This window comes from Lathamus discolor, chromosome Z (genome assembly GCF_037157495.1).
Source record: "Lathamus discolor isolate bLatDis1 chromosome Z, bLatDis1.hap1, whole genome shotgun sequence".
NCBI lineage: Eukaryota > Metazoa > Chordata > Aves > Psittaciformes > Psittacidae > Lathamus > Lathamus discolor.
This window is the reverse complement of record NC_088909.1, coordinates 3,427,360-3,447,675: the sequence shown is the minus strand read 5'-3', so window position 1 is coordinate 3,447,675 and position 20,316 is coordinate 3,427,360. Positions and strand designations below refer to the sequence as shown.

The following is a 20,316-nucleotide window of genomic DNA, read 5'->3' as shown; positions in this document are numbered from 1 at the left end:
GTTCTAAAAAGTCGGGTTCAAGATTGGTTCCAGGCCAAGCTGGAAACAGGAGCTTGGAGCAACCTGGACTAGTGGAAGGTGTCCCTGCCCATGTCAGGAGGTTGGAACTGGATGAGCTTTAAGGTCCCTTCAACCCAAACCGTTCCAGGATTCTGTGATTCCAAGAGACTTTGCCATCCATGTCCATCTCCTTCTCTAGATTGTGGTTGCTGACCTGTACCAAGAGAAGATTCATAGGCAAGCTCTGCAGACCACCTCTCTCCATTATAAACTACTTTACCAGTGTTCTCTTGCTCCTAAACAGTTATTACCACCCTGTGGGAAGCTCAGTAAGACCTGACCCTGCTGAAAAGCCAAGGTACTGGAAGCTCTGGGGTCTGCTGAGGACTGACCTTGCACAAAAGCTGTGTGTTTCTCCCCAGGATACTGTTCTTAATCTCTCTGCTCACTGTATCCTCTACAACAGCTTCTGCAACCCATCTGGACCTTTACCTGTACCAGCATCACATTTGCCATCTCCCATACCACAAGCATCACTGCCATGTTGTGCACTGGGTTGCATATGCCTGCTGGCAGCACTTGATCTCATCAAGAACCCTTTTGCAGCTCCTGAAGGCCTCTGAATCCCAGCAGCTGGAGCTTTGCTCCGAGACACGATGCATTATCTGCCAGCAATTCCTTGTGCTTGCTCGCTGTGAAGAAAGGCTCCAGCATGGGAACCTCTCCAAGCGAGCCTGCAGCAAACACAGATGCAAGTAACTAATTTCTTCTCTGTGCTACTGCCTTATCTGTCTGTAAAGGCACTTTGCAGTACAGCGCGGGGCCTGCGTGTCCCTGGCAGGCTTCCTGCAGGCATCACAGCCTTCTCCTTCTGCCATCGGCATCCCACTTGTGAATGTTCTGTTGACTTGACTTATTGAGGTTTTGTGTTTAATTTGCCAGAGTTTATTCTCTCCTGTTTCCTTCTTTGGCCACAGCTGTCACTTTTTGAATGATCTCTTTTGAATCACTTAATGGCACAGGCTATTCTGCTGCTCAGCCACGCTGGCTGGGAGATGTTTTTTTTAGATTACTCTAATTCCTCCACTAAGAGTCTCTAATGCTGTACTGGCGAGCCTCTGTGCTCCTCATCACACACATTGTCCTTGTAACTACATTCTGCACCTCTGTTTTCTTCCTTTATGTCTATATATTTAAATGTTACAGTGGTGGCAGGGCTTGGCGTTATGACATTGGGCTTGAGCATGTAATACTGCAGATTCTCTCTTCCAGTGTTGAAACAGCCACAATGCTTGAGAGTAAATCAAGGCTTGCCTCTTTCTTGTGCATTTCTCATTGTCCAAGACATCCCTGACTGTTGCACCTAAAATTCAGTCTGGAATTTTAGGTATAACTTCTGCTCAGCATCACTGAAGTCTCACTTTCCTACCAGGTTTTCCTTGCAGCCCTTCTAAGCTCTGCTAGCATTTCATGCCCATTTCTTCCTCTTCTGGGTTGTGTGTATCAACAGAACAGCCGGAGCACAATCCTCACCTTTAGGAAGAGAAGCTTCTGAGCTCTGCCATGTGTACACCCAGAAGTGCAGATCTCGAAGCAACCCTCACACCTCCACCTCTTTGCATGCCTGAGCATCCCTCCCCTGGCTCTGGTCAGGGCCCCTGCACACAGAGCATCTCTGCTATAGCTCTTGGTCAGGCAGTTGGACTCTCTGTAGTCCCCTTCCAGCTGAAATATTCTCTTCTCAAGCACGGAAGAGGGACCGCAGCAGAGCATCACTTTCCCCTTACAATGTTTGACACCTTCCTGCTGCTAGACATTTCTTTTGGCTGCTAGCTTCTATCATCATATAACCATGCAGATACACCTTGGGAACTGGAATATCCATCTTCTGCTCCCACCTCTACCCAAAGCTCACCCACTTTTTCCCATTCCCTTAGTTTTAACACATGTAAAACCAGAAATGGCCACTAGAATTAAAAAAATGGAGGATGGTGATAGAGGAACGGATGCTGTCATTGCTTAGCTATACTCCTGGACCTGTCTGCAAGAGGAATGCTTGGCTCCCAGGGCTCAGGTGCTGGTGGATGTGGGATAAACAAGCCAACCGTTTGCAAAATGAAAGTTTAGAGACAAAGACCAGCAACAAGAGAGTTGTAATTCAGCTTTCTTTGTTAAAAAAAAAACAAAACCAGAACAAAACAAGAACCCAAAACATAGAACAACCCAAACATTTGACAGATTTGTTAACCACAGACATAAAAGAATCAAGAAATACTCAAAAAAATACATTGCAGGAGACATCCTGTTTTACAAGGCAATTTGATTAAGTTACTACTGGCTGAGCAGCACTCGGTCAGTTGTGGAATAGCTGTGTTGACAGGAACACAAACAGTGTAAATAGACAGCGCTTACTGTAGAAGTATTAAGACTAAAAGATATTTACCCCTTAAAATAAATAGAATGTTATCTATAGCAACATTTAAATTAGTACAATATTTTTAAAGCAACCAAATATAACAAAATTGTAAATCAGATCTAGATTTTCTTCTATATGTTAAGATCTTTTTTCTTGTGTGTTAAAAATACAAATAAAAACCAACAAAAATACAAACTTTAGAAGAAAGGTATCTCTGAAAAGTCGAATTATTCACTGGCAGTGAATCTCACCCTCCTTTTGTTCTGCAGGCCAGCACAAGGTCTGGGTACCACTTAATATTCTCCCTCTGCAAGGACTTAGGTGGGACACAGACCTCACCCTGTCCTCTGAACTAAGGAGTTTTTCCCTACAAGTGATGTTCATCCCAGTGCTGGGGATGCAGCCAGACCCCACAGCACCACTGGCTAGGATGCAGGAGAGCATCCGAGTGCTTGCAGAGCCCCTGCACCAAGATGAACATCACCCAATGGGAACAATTTAGGTGTAGATATAAAGTCTCTTTTAGGCCATTTAAAAATTAATTCAATAGTTAAAAAAATACTTGTTTTTTCTCATTAACACTTCAACAGCTGGAGGAAGCAATACCCCTTGTCACGCAAGGAACAGGGGGCTAAAAGCAAAGAAATAATCCTCTGGACACTAGTTCCTTAGGGGCCACTGAGTCACATTTCCTACCACTACATCTTGTGGGTAAGAGCATCTGCACCAAACTGAAAGCTCCTGATTCCAGCAACCCCAGCAACATCACATGCACATCCTCCCACCCCAGCTATTAGTTCCAGTTCGAACTGTGTAAACTGGGAGGAAACTTCTTACGTATGGGCAAAATCAATGTAACTCCTCAAGGAGTGACCAGAAATGGAGGTCCATCAGCATCCCTCAATGCCAAGGTCCCCGGCGGAGGCATAGGAGCAGATTCCCATCACCACGGGGAGGCAATGGAATGCATCAAAGGCTGCTGCACTCCCTGGTCAAGAGCCAAGTGGCGCCAGCTCCAGCCACGCTGGCCCGTCCTGCAGCCAGCAGACCTTGACAAGAGCCCCAGGGGGAACTGGAGCCGTCTCATCCCTGGCTGCCCTTTCCCAGGCTCCAGGAGGAAGCTTTGTTCCAGCCCTTTCTCAATGGCTAAGGCCGCCCTCCCCTTTGATATCATTATAAACGGAGTTGCGCAACCGGTTGATGGAAAAGCTGGCATCCCACAAGAACAGTCCCAAACAGCCAGTGTTGTGCAACAGACAACAACATCTGGCCGTTTCCTTATTACTTTACTTCTATTTTTTGTTAAAGCCCAAGAACACTGAAGGGACGGGCACCCTCCCAGACTGAGGGGAAGCCTTCCCTGTGGTTCTCCACAGTGAGACCACCGCGGCAGGACTCTGCCGCTGCAAACATCTTCCCATGGTTGGGAACTCACATCCATAGGGAAGAGCTCTGCTGCGATGCTGCTGCCCCTCAAGGGCTCTGCTCTCTGTCAGACCCACAGTGGAGGAGCCCAATTTATTCCCCGGCCTGAGATGCCAGGAGAGGGCTTGAAGAACAGAAAAACCCACTTTGTAAGAGTTTCCATCAGTTGAAGGGTCTTTAAAGCTTGTTCAACAGTGACAGAGCCCCTCTGAACTTAGTATCCATGGAGGATGCTATTAAAAACAAAAGACAGAAAACACTGCAAATACTACAGGAAGTTTAAAACATTAACAAAAAAATCCACCCAGAATGACATATATCCCCTCATTTTTGACCAGAAGCAGTCTGCAGGGCTGGTTCCCCTCACTGTAGGGAAGAAGGTTTCTCATTTATAAAGAGGAACCCAATGGATAAGCAAATGCCTGGCGGCCGGCTCCTGCCTGTTTAGCAGTCCCTATGGGATACTATTCTGTGAACACCCCTAACTGCCTGAGACTCTAAGTACTTCAGAACAAGGTAGGAGCAATAACTGAAAAGGGGGGGTTAGTACAAGGACCAAGGGGCTACTTGCAGCACAGCCATCACTTGCAGAAATACACAGCCATGGCTCCACAGCTGGGCTCAATGATCTTGAAGGTCTTTTTCAACCTTCATGATTCCACTGATGCAGATGCTCTGGCTGTGTTTGCACAATACTGTCACATGAAACAGACTCACGCAGTACCTGTATTAACTGTAGCTACTGTTTAGGAAAGCCAATTCATGGTCACTGTGTCTGTGTATGTGCTTTATAGGAAGGGTGTATCTCTATTGGTGGGTCACGACAGGCGTGACTGACCATGGCCTCAAAACAGCACAAGCAAACACAGATACAACAGAAAAATCCCACATCCGGCACTGGGAATGGTGAGAAATTTCCTGTGAAGTCTCTGTTGCTCCTTGCACCTCATTCCACATTTGAGGAAACCAAGCAGCAAGGAGCTCTTTGATGGGATGTATCCTCTCAACATGTGTTTGAGCATGGCAAGCCTAGGGGAAGCAGACACTCCTGGGTGCTGATCTAAGTTACAAGCTGTCACATGAGTAGATCCTGTTAGTTTCACCATTGGAGAAATTACTTTCTTGCGTTTTCTTTATAAAATGGAATTTTTACCCCTTTCCTCATTATCTCCTTAATACCCAGGAAAAACTAAGCCAGCCTCTTACAGCCATGTCACCATGGTTGGGGGGAGACTATAGGGGTCAATGAATCAGGGATAAAAGAAATCAGGTTTTGGCAAGGTAAACTTTGCAATGTGAACTGTGACTGACCAAATGCAACGCTTTTGTCATTCTGTGCTGGTACCTGGCTCAGTTTCTTCCTAAAGCTCTATTGCTAGGGAGATGCTGGTGAGATCACCGTGAAATATACAGTATCAGTGCCAGAGCCAGCAGGTTAGTACAAGAGAAAGATCTTTAGCAGCAAGAGAAAAATCATGAAAATTCATAAAGAGCAAGCAAGCGAGTGAAAGATTTAATTAAGATCAGTTAATTAATAAAAAAATATTTCTGAGTGTGACATCTCCTCTTTAAAACCAGTGTAAAAGGTTCACCAAGAGGGAATCATGTAGTGATGGTCTTCACTGAAACCTCATTTAAAGATGTGTCCAAACCAAGCGATCCCCATGTTTTAGAAAGATTTGGACCCATTTCTGAGCTCTGTATGGACTGGACTCGAGTGCTAATTGAGATTGGATTCAGGTGGCTGAGAGTTATCATCTCTTTCCTTTGTATTGCAAGTGGTTCTGCTGGCACGTGTTAGCACTAGGAGCCCCTGTGCTGAACCCAGGTCCTGCTGGGCGCTGGCCCCAAGACCAGTACTGCCAAAAAAGCCTGCAGACCAAGTGGAAGGTGACAGACCGAGGTTCTCTCTCCATGAAACAGGTCCAGCATAAGCAGTGATTTCCCATCACTCCCCTGCCAAAACCTCTCAGCCTTCACCTGCAAGAGGATCCCAAAAACTGAGTTCAGGTTTTATGGTTCATGATCTTATTTATGCAAACTCCTCTCCACAGGCACTGGATCTGAGATGCTCCAATTCATTGCACATAGGTCCCCTGGACAGCCAGGCACTGGCCATGAACTTTGGGTTCTTCTGTGCTGTAGATATACCCAAACCAGCTGCAACTCCACAGAGGTCAGGAGAGCTTGATGCTAACGCATGCAGAGAGGCACAGGGCTGGCTTGGGTATCTCTACATTGTGCTGCCATGGAATAAGCAACCTGACAGCAAAGGTTCTCATTGTCATGATTGTCTCATCTATTCCTCCTGCACTGCCTCAAAGCAAAGACAAATGGTTGGTGAAGCAATAGTGAAGAGCAGCATGCAGACACTTGCTGACATAGCCACAGTCGCTGTCACACATTTGAACAGAAGCTGCAACCTGCTATAACACACAACCCCTTTTTTTTTGCTAAAGAACTTAAAAGAACAAAGCATGAGCTAGTACCATTGGTGTTCTTAATGCCTTGTCATCCAAAATAACTGTCTACTACAAGGGGAATCCATAGAATGCATTAGCTCTTGGAGGATCCTGGTTTCCAAACAGCTTAGTTTACAGAAATATTGAGGAAAAAAGGTAGTTTAACAACCCATTTGCACAAAGCACAAGCACAAAGATCTGTAATAGAGACTGAAGCAGCTCACTTGCAGGGAAAAAGATGCTTTTGATTTCCAAGTGACTATCACCTCAAGTGCAGAGGCATCATGAGCAAACTGTTCACAACTGCAGTTTCGAGGTGATGCTTTTGCCCAAATAAAGCAACATGTTCATTAGAGGACAGTTTTGACTACTCAGAAGTAGAGGAATTTTGGGTGCGCTCAGGGGATGGGACTGCACCACCACAACAGCAAAACAAGACTTCACATGCAGAACGTGGTTTGTGCTCAGAGACTGCTCCCTGAGCATAAAGATGTTGGTGGGGGCATCTCACCAAGCCAAACCTGATGATGCCGTTTTGCACCAAGGAGGACCAGGGCCCCAGTCCCTGCTTCTCAGAGCAAAACAGACCATCTACAGCAGACCAAGATTAAACCGGAGCTCCAGCATCTGGGGACATCTGCCCTTCTCTACACCCCCAGTCCCCCGGTCCCATCTCCACTGCATGTTGTAGAAGATACAGAGACACAGGGCACAGCAACAGGCAACGCACAGGCCAGCCCCAAGGGAACAAGCTAAGGGAATCCCACGCTTAATTTCCTCTTTGCAAATGGTTTATGGGCAAACATGAATCAGACTGTGGGCAAGGGCCATTTGGATAGCATGATGCTGCTCATCCCATACTGGATGATAGCCTGTCTACAGAGAAACATGGAGTGAGCAAACCAAGGACTGGGCCTTCTGCTAAGTGCTATTCCCTGGGTTTATCAGGAAGAATTCCACCTTCAGGCCTGTACCTGCCCCAGTGCTAATTCACAGGGCCACAGGATGGGCACTGTGGTGAAGAGCATCCCAGAGGGCCGACTCAACAGCAGGGAGATGGCTTGGATCTGAGAGTTCAAAGCCAGACAGTGGCAGGGGATCCCCGAGTGCTCTAGTCAGGAATGCAATGAAAATCAGACAAGACCTCCCCGCATTGTTTCTCTGACACTTAATTCTGCTCTGCCTTGTCTCACTGAAGTCACTGCCAGTGGACAGAGTCCAAAGCATCCAGCAGCATGTGTTTTGGTACGACTTTGTGTGTGTGTGTGTGTGTGTGTGTGAGCCAACATCAGCCAACCTTCACTTCCCAACCACCGGCTGTTGTCCAGGGAAGGCTGGCGGGCTGGGCTCAGGACCACACTGCAGCTCTGTGACAGCCCCAGACCCAGGTACAGGCACATTTGTAGGGCTTGGCAACACTCAAACCGGGCTCAGGAGCAGACCTGCTGTCGTCTGGGGGATCCCAGACCCAAACCTAAGCCAAGTCAGCCTACACAGAGCTGGAATACAGCCCTCAGCATCACACACACACACACACACACACACACACACACACACACAATATCAGACTTCCTGCTGCTGGACAGGCAGGACCCCTTTGGAAGCTCCCAGCTGGAATTGCTCCTCCTGGCTCACATTCGTACCAAGAACTTCTCATCACAGGGTTGCCCATCTGCCAGGCTAAAGGGTGGTGACAGAGGGGCTGCTGGAGACAAGGCAGAGCTGGTGGCACGGTGTCAGACACGAAGCAGCTCCGATGGGGTGCTCCAGTGCCTAGGATTCGTTTACGAGGGATCAGAAGCGTTTTCTCCTTGTGTCGTCTTAAGAGTAATGTTGTGCGTTTCCTCAAGCTGAATGTCTCTGCTTTTCCTGCTTACGATTCTTGTGGAACCACTTCCATCAGTTTCTGGCACAGGACAGTTGCGGAGACTATGGGGAAGAAGGCAAAGTACAGGTCAGAGATTGCACACAGGGACCCAACTATCTTGGTCTTAGTTCATAATCCTCTGCCTCAAAAGGGCTCATCCTTTTGCCTCCCCACCATGATTCTGAGCAAGTTTAGTCCAAATACAGTGTAAGACTTGAGAGCAAATGAGCAGTGGGCTATTACTGACTCATGGCCAGAACTTAAACAGGATACATAAAATATATACATTCATATAAGATGGAATACAGGGAACTTTGCTTCTGCAGTACTGCCCTGAGAGGCTCCAGTACCTCTTGACACCGGATTCTACTTGCATGGTGATATGGTAATTACATTTGGATGCCATAACTGCAAGCAGCCAAAACTGAGTCAAGCACAGCAACAGGAATTACCATAGAAAACAGGAACTGATGCTTTTACTTCCTATTTTAAAAACCTTGGCTGTATGTGAAAGCAGCTCCTTTACTGGCTTGAGTACCGACGACAAAGCCAACTCAGCCTATGAACCCAAGGCAGAGCTCACTGCCTTGCACAGAGCAGGTGGAGAGCACAGGAAGCATTTCAGGTGCCAGTTTGCACAGGAAAGGTGCTAACCTGAAGTAACTTTATTTTTCCACCCATTAGTTTAGGTGGCTTGTGTCCAAACACACCTGTGCCTTCTGCTGCTTCACCGTGTGTTTGGAGATCACAAGATAGTCCAGCCAGGTAGAGCTAACACTAACTCTATAAATGCACACAAAGTCCAGCCAGATCAGTTGGAAGTGACCAAACTCTTTGCAATATATGAATATACACATGATCGGAGTTCTTACATTCCTAACTGGGCATCTGCGGGATTATCATTCGGTGTTGCCAGAATATTTTCTATATTCTCCTAACAAACCTTTGAGTGGGTAGAAAACAATTAATATGGTAATTCACCACTCAGGCGCTGCAGAAATGGCTTTTCCAGGAACTCAGCCTAATACTCTGAATAAAACAGTGAGTGTGTGAGAGGGAGAGAGAGACCGGAGGGGGAGAATAATAACAAGTGCTAAGCACTGTTGAAAGGCTTTTTTCTTCTTCATAAAATGCATCCAGCTAAGGCTGGGCATTTCTCCTCGTCTGCTTTTCTAGGTCAGGCTGTTGCATGAGAGCTGGGGGGGCAGACGGTGCAGCTTAGTTACTTGAACACATGGACTGACTTTCTGGATTCAGGTGCTCAGGCAGAGGCTCCATGTGCCAAGCACAGCCCGTCCATCCCTTCAAAACACCCCACGGGGTAGTGTCAGCTGCTGGAAAACCTTATATGAAGATACCTTAAAAATAAACCTCGTTCAGAGAAAGCATCCAGGGGATTCTCTCCTCCCTCTGCTCTGCTGCCCCATTTTGATGGCAAAGAGAGCTTTGACTGGGTCAGAAACGTTAGCACTGGCTAAGAGATGGACTGGGACTCATTATGAAGTTTCAGCAATCAAGTTGAGGCTAACTGTGCTCAGACTGTAACACTGTTAGTTCTTTTCCCTTCCTACACCACTGGAGAAGGATTCTCTGCTGACAAAAGGTTTGACCCTGTGCTTTGGCAGAAGGTAGAAGAAAGGCAGCAATGTGCTCAGCAAATTACACTCCACTGCATAACAGCCACCAGTTTGCCAAGATAAAGAATACCCATGGTATTTGGCCCAAACTTTGCAATTATCACAAGGCAGGGTGCGTTTTGGGTGCTTGGTAGATAAGGTAATCATCAGGTTAAAACTTGTTTCCATTAAGGAAGAATTAATCAGGACTAAGACACTGGAAGTCTCTATTCTGCAAAGGAGAGCCAGTGCTACTAGCTGTAGCATGCTCACCAGGAAGCTGCTACTTCTGGAGCAAAAGCCAAGGCTGCACCTTTGCTCTTCACTGGTAATACTTACAGATGAGTTGGACAACCCATTCGGGCTTGTTTTGCCACCAGACCCCGAAGAAGTAAACAGGGATCCCACTGAAGATGATTGCAAAGCCAATGGCGCATTCCTTCGGTGTCATCCAGAAGGAAACAGCAATAAGAAACAAGCAGGCCAGGATGAAGAAAACGGGCAGGCAGATATTCACCTGAACAGGGACCCAAAGAACAGGTTAGAAGCTGTATCAGGGGAACAGCGTATGCTTTCCAGTCCAGTTTATGTAGCTGTACAGCCCAGGGAGGGAAGGAGTTCATGTTCCCTATGGATGCCTACATGGACGGTGCTCCTGTCTGCCCCGGTGCTCTGAGTAAGGGGACCATGGCCTTGAACTGCCATGGGGAAGGTACTGATTTACGCAGTGCTCTTCCTCAATCCCGGAGAAAACAGACGTAGGCTAACACCTACCACGTACACTTAAAACCAGCAAAACAATGCACATGTGGGTTGCCAAGAGCCTTTCTCAGCACCCTTTTTTTGACCCCAATTCCATACTTGGATGATTCCTTATAAAAAACACTTGTACCGACAGCATCAAATTCAGCAGCAACCGCAGCACAAGCAGTGCTGCTTCTTCACAGCAGTTCTTAGGTTCTGAGCAGGGCACCCGCTGGGAGCAGCATGGCTTTTAGAATCAAAGCCCAAACCCAAACGGAACACCCTGCAAGTTACTTTGGGACGGCACTGCTACAGGTCTGTGAGTTTTGTTTCTCCCTGGCCGCCTGTGGCCTGGCAGAGACCTGCTGGGGGATGAGTGAGAAACATGCCTTTAAGGAAGGCAGACATGCTTGTGGCTGACACAGTCTTGGGCTCCTCCCAGATGGGATACGGCACTGCCAAGCTGGCCAAGGACAAAGAGAACAAAGTTCTCCTCTCTGCAGGCGTGGGTTTGCCTGCTTTATTAAAAAGCTGTTTCAATTGAATTCCACGATGTCGCAGAGCGTTTTCACTGCGAGCCACAGCCTAGGATTTGCCCTGGGGAATATGTCAGTCACTGAGAGCTTCCCACTGGGCTATGCCACCAGAGCACCCTGCATCTCTGACACCCAGAACCTCCTGCTCTCTGATGTCCCCCTGGTAGCTCCTTGTCCTCCTGCACTGATTCGCATCCAGCAGATTTCCATGCAGCAGGTTGCTTACAACACAACATTTCCTACTCACACTTGCAATCCCAGTTCTTCTTCCATAGAGGATAACCAGCTTGTACTTGCTAACCTTCCCTGGTGCAGAAGGGACTCGGGGAGGAACCACCATGTAACTACCACACTGTTCTCACCTTGATGGGCCTTTCTAGCTCTGGTTTCTTGTAACGCAGCCACATCATGCCGATGATGGCCAGAGCCACGCAGAGCCAGTTGAAGAAGCTGAAGAAGTTGATGACTGAGAAAATGTTGTTGGAAAAGGCATAGAGCAGGGTCATGATGCACTGCATCCAGAAAATAAAAGCCATTAGCAAAGGGATTAGGCAAACCCAAGTGTGTTACAACAGTAAATGCAGGTGTTCCAGAACTGTCCGCCCGGGAAAGAATCGTGTTGATTATTTGTGCCTTCTTTTAAGTTATTTGCAATTGGTGCCTGCAGTGATTTCAGAACAGAAGGGGAGGATGAGGGAGAAGGTCTATCCTCCCCTGTCAGTGCATGCAGGAATGGCTCTGTCTGGAGGTGGTGCCCAAGTAACCCCATCCAACCACTCTGATGGGGTCCTACCCTAACCCATTCCTCACTACCACATTGATCCTCATCACCAGAGAGCCAGGAGCTTACCGTAAAGACCAGGGATGGCACAGGAGTGAGGAGCCTGGGGTGAATCATAGACAGGATTGAAGGCAAATGCCCTTCTCGGGATCCCACAAAGAACAGCCTGAGATGGGGGAGACAGAGCAGTTACCACCTCTGCAACCTTCAGTCCTGGGCTGGGTTTTCTCTTCAGCACAAAACAAGTGCGGACAGCTCAGGCTCAGCCTAGACGCATGCTGAGGCAGCAAGACTGAAAGGCCCAGGCTACATGCAGGTTTTCTACCTCAGCAGTGCTTTGCATAGCGCAAAGAAGCACCCTTTTGCTAGTAAGGCAAAGGGAGTGAGGCCCTCCAGGATGAGACCCCAGCATGGGTGTTCTACACACACACAGTGGAAAGTCCCTGTCTTAGGCAAGGAAGGCTGGAGACAGCCAAGGAATGCAAGAAAGGATGTGTTTATATCCTCCTTTCCAGAGAGGGCAATTAAGTGACTTTCCTAAGACAACCTGGGAGATGTGTGTCGGAGCTGGAAGCGTCTCAGTCCCCATCCTGCCCTTTCTTTCTCGAGGGATTCTCAGCCTTGATGTTTCACAAGTTTCTGCTTTTCATTAAAACCACTTTCTCAGGCAACAGACTAAGCCCCAAGCATGTGTCTGCTTATGTTCTAATAACTTCAACAGGATTTAGCCTGAGAAACAGAAGACCAAGACCACTCAAAAGTCTTCCTTTAAACTGGATATGGTTTTGAAGTCTTACTTGGTTTTCCCTTCATTCCCCACATGGCCTCCAGACCCCTCAGACTTTGTGCCCAAGCACAGCCACTCTTTGGAGGACAATACCAAGCAAAGAGGGATTGAGCATGACTTGTCAATAAACCCACAAAATTAAGTAAGAAACCTACCGGGAAGAAGTGAAGAGAGATCCATTAACAGATCCAAAGCAGGATAAGCCAACAAAGACGGGTATGATCCAGGACATGACGCCAAGGTGATAGTTCCCAAAATCCTAAGTGAGGGGCAACAAGACAGACATTTCAAACCCAGAATGCCCAGAAGAAATCACAGCTGCCTACAAAGACTTAATACAAGTGACTCGGCTTAGTGCCAAAGCTATTATGGGATTTTCCATATTGCCATTTGCTGCTCCTCTTTCCCAAGAAAGCACATTGTGGAACTCCAAAAACCCATCAGCAATAAGCCCTTCCTTCAGAGTCAGGACACAATATTTATCACAATGCTTATCCAAAGGTTCAAGACCAAAGGGGAGATTCAGACACACAGCTATTGCCAGTTGCTGAGTAAGGACGTGGGATGCATCCCATTGGAAAGGCAGTGACCTAGAGCTGTATTTTCATATCACAAACTGACCCCATGCTGCTTCCCTGCAGTTTTACACCAACACTATTAATACATTGAATTCAAGACTTGCAAAGGCAAGCACGACAACCAACAGACAGCTAGTGGGATAACTCAGTGCTGAATAGGTGCAGGCTGGAGCACATCATCAGAGTGGCCCAAACCAGCCCATCCCTCATCCTGGGACTGAGAAATTCCCTTTGAAGCACTGAACAATCCTGGTCACACTCAGCTTGCAAGATCACACTGTGCTGCTTACTTCCAAAGCGGTCAGGATTTCTGACCGCCATGGCATTTTAATTAATACAAGTATTATTTTCCTCTCTTAATTAAAACAAAGAAGATACAGAAAGAGAACAACCTAGTTCAGTGTTGAATGCATGACCTTTTCACATAATTATCATGTGCTGGTAACTGATGAGAAGTCATGGGGCCACCAGCAACCTTGCATATTGACCAAATCAGGAGCAGTGGTAACTGACTGCCCACCCTTACTATTGTCTGTGATTAATCCCACTTGGTATCACACTGTTCTTCCCTGCTCCCCTCACAGTTGCTCTTTTATCTCCTGTCAAACATCAGCTCTTTTGTATGCAGCCATGATCAGCCTGGAAGGAACTATGAGATGTATGGAGAGATTGTACATCTGATTTAACCAGTCCTAAAAGACAAATGAGTCACATCAGAAATGCACCTAGCTTACCACAGCCACAGCTTCAGATGTCAGCATCTGCTCTGTTGACAGGGTGGTGAAGTACGCCAAGTTTGTCAGCACATAAACCAAAGTGACTACAGGTAGCGAGATGATGATAGCCAGAGGCAGGTTTCTAGGAAGAAAACATAAATTACAATGGAGTGCTGTAGTTCAGAGAAGAGGGTTGTTGATGTCTTCATGCCACAGCCCTCCAGTGCTTGCTTAAAGTTTGCTTGAGCCATTCTGCCCTTTGGCTCTTTAGCATGTCCCGTTTCCAAGCCACACACTGCTCCTATAGGAAAGATGATGCCCACATGGGAACAGGCTGGAGCCTGATATATGTGGAGTGAAGGATTATGGCAGAAGGAACTTTATGCATGAAGAGACTCTGTCTGGGCAAGCAGTAGTCCAAGATCACTGCAAAGGCAATTAGTTAAAAATAACCTCCAATGCCAGTGGCATTAGCACGTTTATTCTCTTCTGGGCAAAGAACCATTCCTGCTAGTGGGTTTCTTGTGGGAGGTGGAAAGATCAGAGATTTAGTGGGCAGATTTTAGGCTCTAACTGTGGAGCTCACTGGACTGATGAAACTCAACGAAAACGAGTTCAGACACAGCCTGAGTCGGTCTGTAATGATGAGGCTGTGTTGGTACAAATTTGCCTTTCCAAACAGTCTAACTTCATTTGCGAACGGAAACTGAAAAAGGAAGCCCTGCTTGGTACCATGTATAATTGGTCAAGTGGAGCTCAAAGCCACAGGAGGAAAGAGTCGAATACTGTGACTGCATTCAGGAAGAGATTAAAATAATTGCAAAATGGCAAAAAACCCACTTTCTATAACTGTGTTTGTGAAGGAAAGCTCGTATCAAATCTTATGCGTCCCAGCAGGCACTAATCACTGCCAGGGTCAGCCAGGAATGGGTTCTTGCACAAGTGACCCTGAAGCTTGTATCGACAGTGCCTCATCGTTACCTTGTCTGTGAGCAGAAGTGATTTATCAGCGATGTCCTGGCTTTGGTGCTGCCCACCCTTACCTCACCAGGTCCCCTGCACAGCCCCAAAAGGCATGTGCAGTGCATTAAGTGGCTATTGCTCCAAAGAAGAGCACGTGACAAGCATATGTCCACACAAGTACTCTTGTGGGAGTTCATACAAGACAGCAATAGAGCCATGAGTGTTTCTTCCTCGCCTGTAACTCAGAGAGGTGCCGTGCCAAGGAAGCAGGACTTTCCAACAGCTCTGGTAATATACGCAGTACAGGAAAGCAGTGTAAGCAACAGCTCTTCTCAAAAGGAGATTATTATTCCCCCTTCCCCTACTCCAGCGAGGAACAACACCATTAATTTAACTTGTTTTCTACTTCCCCACAAAAAGACCTTGGCTTCTGGGCTGATCGGCAGCCCCTGTTACACAGATGAGGAAGATGCCTTCTGAGAACAACAGGTTCTCCCCCCAGGGAAAGCCATTGGAGGACACACACCTACCTGTAGGGATTTATCATCTCTTCTGTAACAAAATTCAAGTAATTCCTGTAATTTAAAAAGAACAGTGGTTAATTATGGTTAGCCCACGGAATAAATGAAGCCCTTCATCCTATACTCACGTGCAAGGGAATTTCAAGAGGGGTAAAGAGACTGGCACCTGCAGTAAAAGTTACGATGGCTAATGCCTAGTCCAAGAGCTGCAAATGACAAGCCCTGGATGGTGACAGTGGGTATGACAGACCAGCTTTTGTGCAAGAGGAGGGGTGATTGCTGGTGAAGATCTGGACCCAGGACTGTCAGGGCCACCCCTCCAGGCACTAAGGATGGCTGCAACTGGCCTGTTTTTACACCAAATTGAGCAGGCTCCTTTCACTTGCAAGTGCTCAAAGGGACTGATGAAGGAGCCCTCCAGGAGCTTCAGTTTGGTGCTCAAAGTAATCTGCTGGCATTTAGCACACCTCTCTTCTAGCTAACCCCATCCAGCTGCTTTCCCTTAACACAGCTAGAAGCTGTACCCAGCATCACGGTGCATCATCACCCATCATCTGCTACCTCTTCTAAATACCATGATCACCTCTACTTCTCTGTGCTCTCATGTCCTGGCTGGAAACAGGGTGTGAAATATGACTACCAACATCAACAGGCAAACCCAAATCACCTGGTTACAAGAAACATGGAAAGTCTTGCACCACACTCTTCCTTCAAACATAATCTGAGGACAAAAGGAATGGACTACAGCATTTAGCACTGAAAGAAAGATAGAGGGCTGAATCTTACCATCCTCCATAGGCAAAGAGACCACTGTACAGAGCTAGCACAATGTTCCCCACGTCTACTTTCGTGCCTTCAAAGGAGTGCTCAGGAGTCAGGTTTGTCACATCACCTGCAGAAAACAAAACCAATGCAGATGGACTGTGACCCTTTGTGGGGTTTGAAACAGAGAAACCTGGAGGCAAAAGCTGCTCTTAGTATTCTTAATTATAATGATGATGCATTTTGGTGTATGCTACAGAGCATGTGCACATATTGGGCTGATTCCTCCAGCTTTACAGTACTTAACTCATCTGGAATCATGCACCAAGTAATCAGCACCAAATACACTTGTCTCAAGCAAACGGCCATGACTCAAAACTTTCTCACACTACAATGTGCCATCACTAAGGTAACCTCTCAGATACCTTCTCTCTGCAAAGAAAACACTCTGGGGACCTTCCTGCTGGAAGATGCTATGCAAACAGATATTGTCACATTGTCCTCGCAACTGAAAGCTGCTTTCATTTGATAAAAACCCAGGATTTCCTCCACTTCCACCAGCTACCCAATAAAGCAGAAACCCAGGATTTCCTCTAGTCCCACCAGCCACCTGATAAAGCAGAGGGTTAAGGCAATGCCTTTGATTGTGGGAAGTCAGGTTCTGTAGGGCTTGAATATCAAAAGTTTCTGTTATGTTATTTGCTTTTAAAATAAAAAGCCATAAATAGACTTGGTTGTACCTTTGGTAAGAACTCACCCACACCAAAGGGTTTATTTATTTTGCTTTAAAATGCTCTGCAGTTGTTTTGTTCCCTGCCTTTTGATGTGGGGCCTGGCTGTGGGATGGCAAAGCCACGCTCCCCTCCCTGCATCCAGTGCTCCTCTTCGGAGAGGACAGAAGCAAGGAGCAAGGCAGGACTCAGCAGGGCAGGTTTGCGTCCAGGGAGCCCCGTCGAAGCCCATGTGATTGCTCTTAGGGCACAGATCTTTACTAATCACCCCAGCAACTACATCACATGGCAGTCAGCAGGGCCTGGAGCTTAACCCTTCATCTCTTAGCACAAGGTACCTACGATGTGGTTCTGGGGAGGGAAGACGGGTGCTAACAAGCCAGACATTTCTGGATGTCCTCTCATCTCACACTGTAAAGTTGCACTCCCTTATGTCACCAAAGACGTCTTTTGCAGGGGGCTGGGTAACAAATGCATTAACCTTTTAACACCTCACACTCGTCTTTACAGTGGTGGGACAGGGGGACTTTTCCTGACAGCACTGTTGTTCTGCTGCTGCGTCTTTCACTGCTGGGGCTTCACAAGGAACTGTTCCAAATCAGTGTCAGTGACACGGAACTGCCCTGTGTGCAGGGAAGAGTCTTTCTTGTCTTTCCCCTTCTGTACATGACCCTCCAAGCTTTATCCCCACCCTCTGCATCCTGGGCATTGCTCCTTTTGCCTCCTTTCTCCCTGCTGCTCTGGCTGAATCTTAACAACAGCAGAAAGATATTCCTTAACACAGCATGCAAAATGCTCTCTGCTCACAGAGTAGCCAGGAAACCAGCATCCCTTTGCCTTCTTTCCTGGCTAGTTGCTATCCTATTTGCAAGGGGATGCTGCAGATATGAGCTGCAAAGAGCCAGGACCATAGCAGCAGCTCAAGCACTGGGCAGTCATGTCCAGGGAGCCCCATGCACTTATGTCTAACAGGTTTGCAAGGCTCTACTTGTCCACATTCCACTGCAGATTACAGTTCTGTACTGGTGTTGCCTTGTTTCTATCTCCAAGCGCCTCCTTGCACTAGGAAGCTCTCTTCTGAATGTATCCTGGTTGTATTTAACGCCCCTTCAGCCAGTGAATCTCCTTTGCAAGATGCACCAATTGGTTTTAAAGTGAGGGTAGAAAACATACATCAAAGTGTAATAGGAAAGCCAGGAGATTCAAAGACACCGATACAATGCTGTGAGTTTAACCTTAATTCCTTGGCTTATCGGTTCAGTCGTATAATCTTAATTTAGCATTAATGCCCTGGCCTGGCTGTGAATAAAAAGGCTGATCCGGAGGTGGGTGTGCACAGTATCACATTCTGCTGCATCCCTCGGGCTCAGCTTTCCTGAGTTAATTTTCTGCCCCTCCTAGATAATTACCAGCCTAGTGCTTTCCAGGTCTTTTGTTATGGGAATAAGATACACTTTTTGTTAACAGTGACTGTAATTAGCCACTAGAACTGCATGCCGATGGACAAGGAGAGCTCTCTGAGCATTGCAAACACCCCTCGGGAAGTCTCTTAAAGGTCTGCTCATGCTCTGTCAATAGCTCCCACTTGGACCACCTCTTTACCATGCTGTGAGGATGCACCTCCGTTTCTCGTCCACAGCTAGACACCATCTTCCACCAGCAGCCTCTTTCTGCCCATCACAGGCAAAAGCTCTCAGTCCCAATGTTCCTTTTTCTGAGGCATCTGCAGGTTTCACTTTGTACCCTCTAAAAACAAACCTCACACAGAAACCATGCACTGGTGCTGCTGAGGAAGGGCTGAGCTGCTGCCCTCACCCCGCCGGCCAGGATGAGAGGAGACCATCAGTAGTCCCCAGCCCCAAACCATATGCCTGGATTCAGGATGTGCCATCCGCTTGGGAACCATGAGCCTCTGGGCAAGGATGGGTCCGAGCCCAACTTGGTGTCCTGCTAGGCTGTATAGACACTTTGGCTGTGTGTCAGGACTGCCTGCCCTCCAGGATACATGGACAAAGAGGGAAGGGCAGCAAAGGGAGCAGCACTGAGGCAAAGAACAAAGCCTTGGCATTGCCTTACACTGCGGGATGGGCGGGACATAACTAATTACTCACACACCTTTTCCTTGCACCCACTGCGGCATGCACCTAACTCATCCCTTTGAAGCATCAGCACCGAAATGCAGCTACTGGCAAAGGAGTGGCAAGTTTGGTCAGCGTGGAGGCAGCCAGGAGAGATTAGGTAGGAAGAAAAGGGCTTTTTGTTCCTTCTCAGCACCTGAGGAGCTAACGCCTCACTGTGACACCTCATCTATTGAGCTGTACCTCTCAAAACACTTGCAGTGAGCCACTAAACTTCATGTCTCTCTGCAACCTGTCAGAACACAATGGAATAACCAGAGGAGCCAAGATCTATCTTTTCTCATTGCAAGGGGACAAGCTCATGTTGTTAGGCGTCCACATGATGCTCTTTTGCTTATTTCATAGAGGGACTCTTCACTGGGGACTGTAGCAATAGGACAAAGGGTAAAGGGTTCAGACTTAAACAGGGGAGATTAAGATTAGATACAAGGCACAAGCTCTTCCCTGTGAGGGTGCTGAGGTGCTGGCACAGGGTGCCCAGAGAAGCTGTGGCTGCCCCATCCCTGGCAGTGCTCAAGGCCAGGTTGGACACAGGGGCTTGGAGCAAGCTGCTCCAGTGGAAGGGGTCCCTGCCCGTGGCAGGGGTTGGAGCTGGATGAGCTCTGAGGTCCCATTCCACACAAACCAGTCTGGGATTCTATGATTTACAGCTGCCCGGTTGCATGAGAGGAACCTGGGCTCCTTAACAAGCATGCCCCAAGTATCAAATCCCAGCAGAGCAGCCGTCCTCTCCTGCCATGGCCACCTAGCTCTGTCCCACACTGCCAGCCAGCAGATCATCAGAAAGGTAACAATCTGTGCCCACCAGTGATGCCTTTAGGCATAACTGGCACCAGAGTGATGCCAGAGAAGTACTCCAGATGCAGTGGGTGACCTGTGACTGTACCCGGCATGCCCCGATCTCGTTAGCAGCCCCACACACAAAGGTTCAAGCGGTCCTTAGATCCTTGGAACAGAAATCCACCACACAAAGATGCAGAGAGGTGGTATAGAAGCCCCAGAGGTGCACTGGAGGATGTGAAAGTGTCCAGGAAGCACCACGTGCCCCTCTTCTTCTTACATTTATCCACAGATGCTCTACTGGTCCCAGCTGGAGACTGGGGATAGAAACATAAAATAGTCTGGGTCGGAAGGGAACTCAAAGCTCATCTAAGTCCAATCCACCTGCAATGAGCAGGGATACCTTCAACTTGATGGGCACAGGTTGCCCAGAACCACATCCAGCCTGGCCTCGAATGTTTCCAGGGATGCTGCATCTGGGCAACCCATGCCA

The 20,316-nt window shown here is 47.6% G+C and overlaps 1 protein-coding gene across 1 annotated transcript in view; it reads right to left on the bottom strand.

Annotated features, from left to right (window-relative positions):
• Nucleotides 1-2,151: 2,151 nt before the first annotated feature.
• The window catches only part of SLC7A5 (solute carrier family 7 member 5), a 41,008-nt gene continuing 22,843 nt past the window's right edge, over nucleotides 2,152-20,316 (bottom strand). The window contains exons 3-10 of the mRNA XM_065662120.1: nucleotides 16,199-16,304; nucleotides 15,422-15,466; nucleotides 13,947-14,070; nucleotides 12,790-12,893; nucleotides 11,917-12,013; nucleotides 11,429-11,578; nucleotides 10,126-10,303; nucleotides 2,152-8,232 (exon numbers count right to left, since the gene is read on the bottom strand). Of these exons, the coding sequence (XP_065518192.1) occupies nucleotides 8,177-8,232; nucleotides 10,126-10,303; nucleotides 11,429-11,578; nucleotides 11,917-12,013; nucleotides 12,790-12,893; nucleotides 13,947-14,070; nucleotides 15,422-15,466; nucleotides 16,199-16,304 (860 nt within the window). The 3' untranslated portion in view covers nucleotides 2,152-8,176. The remainder of the gene's footprint in view (nucleotides 8,233-10,125; nucleotides 10,304-11,428; nucleotides 11,579-11,916; nucleotides 12,014-12,789; nucleotides 12,894-13,946; nucleotides 14,071-15,421; nucleotides 15,467-16,198; nucleotides 16,305-20,316) is intronic.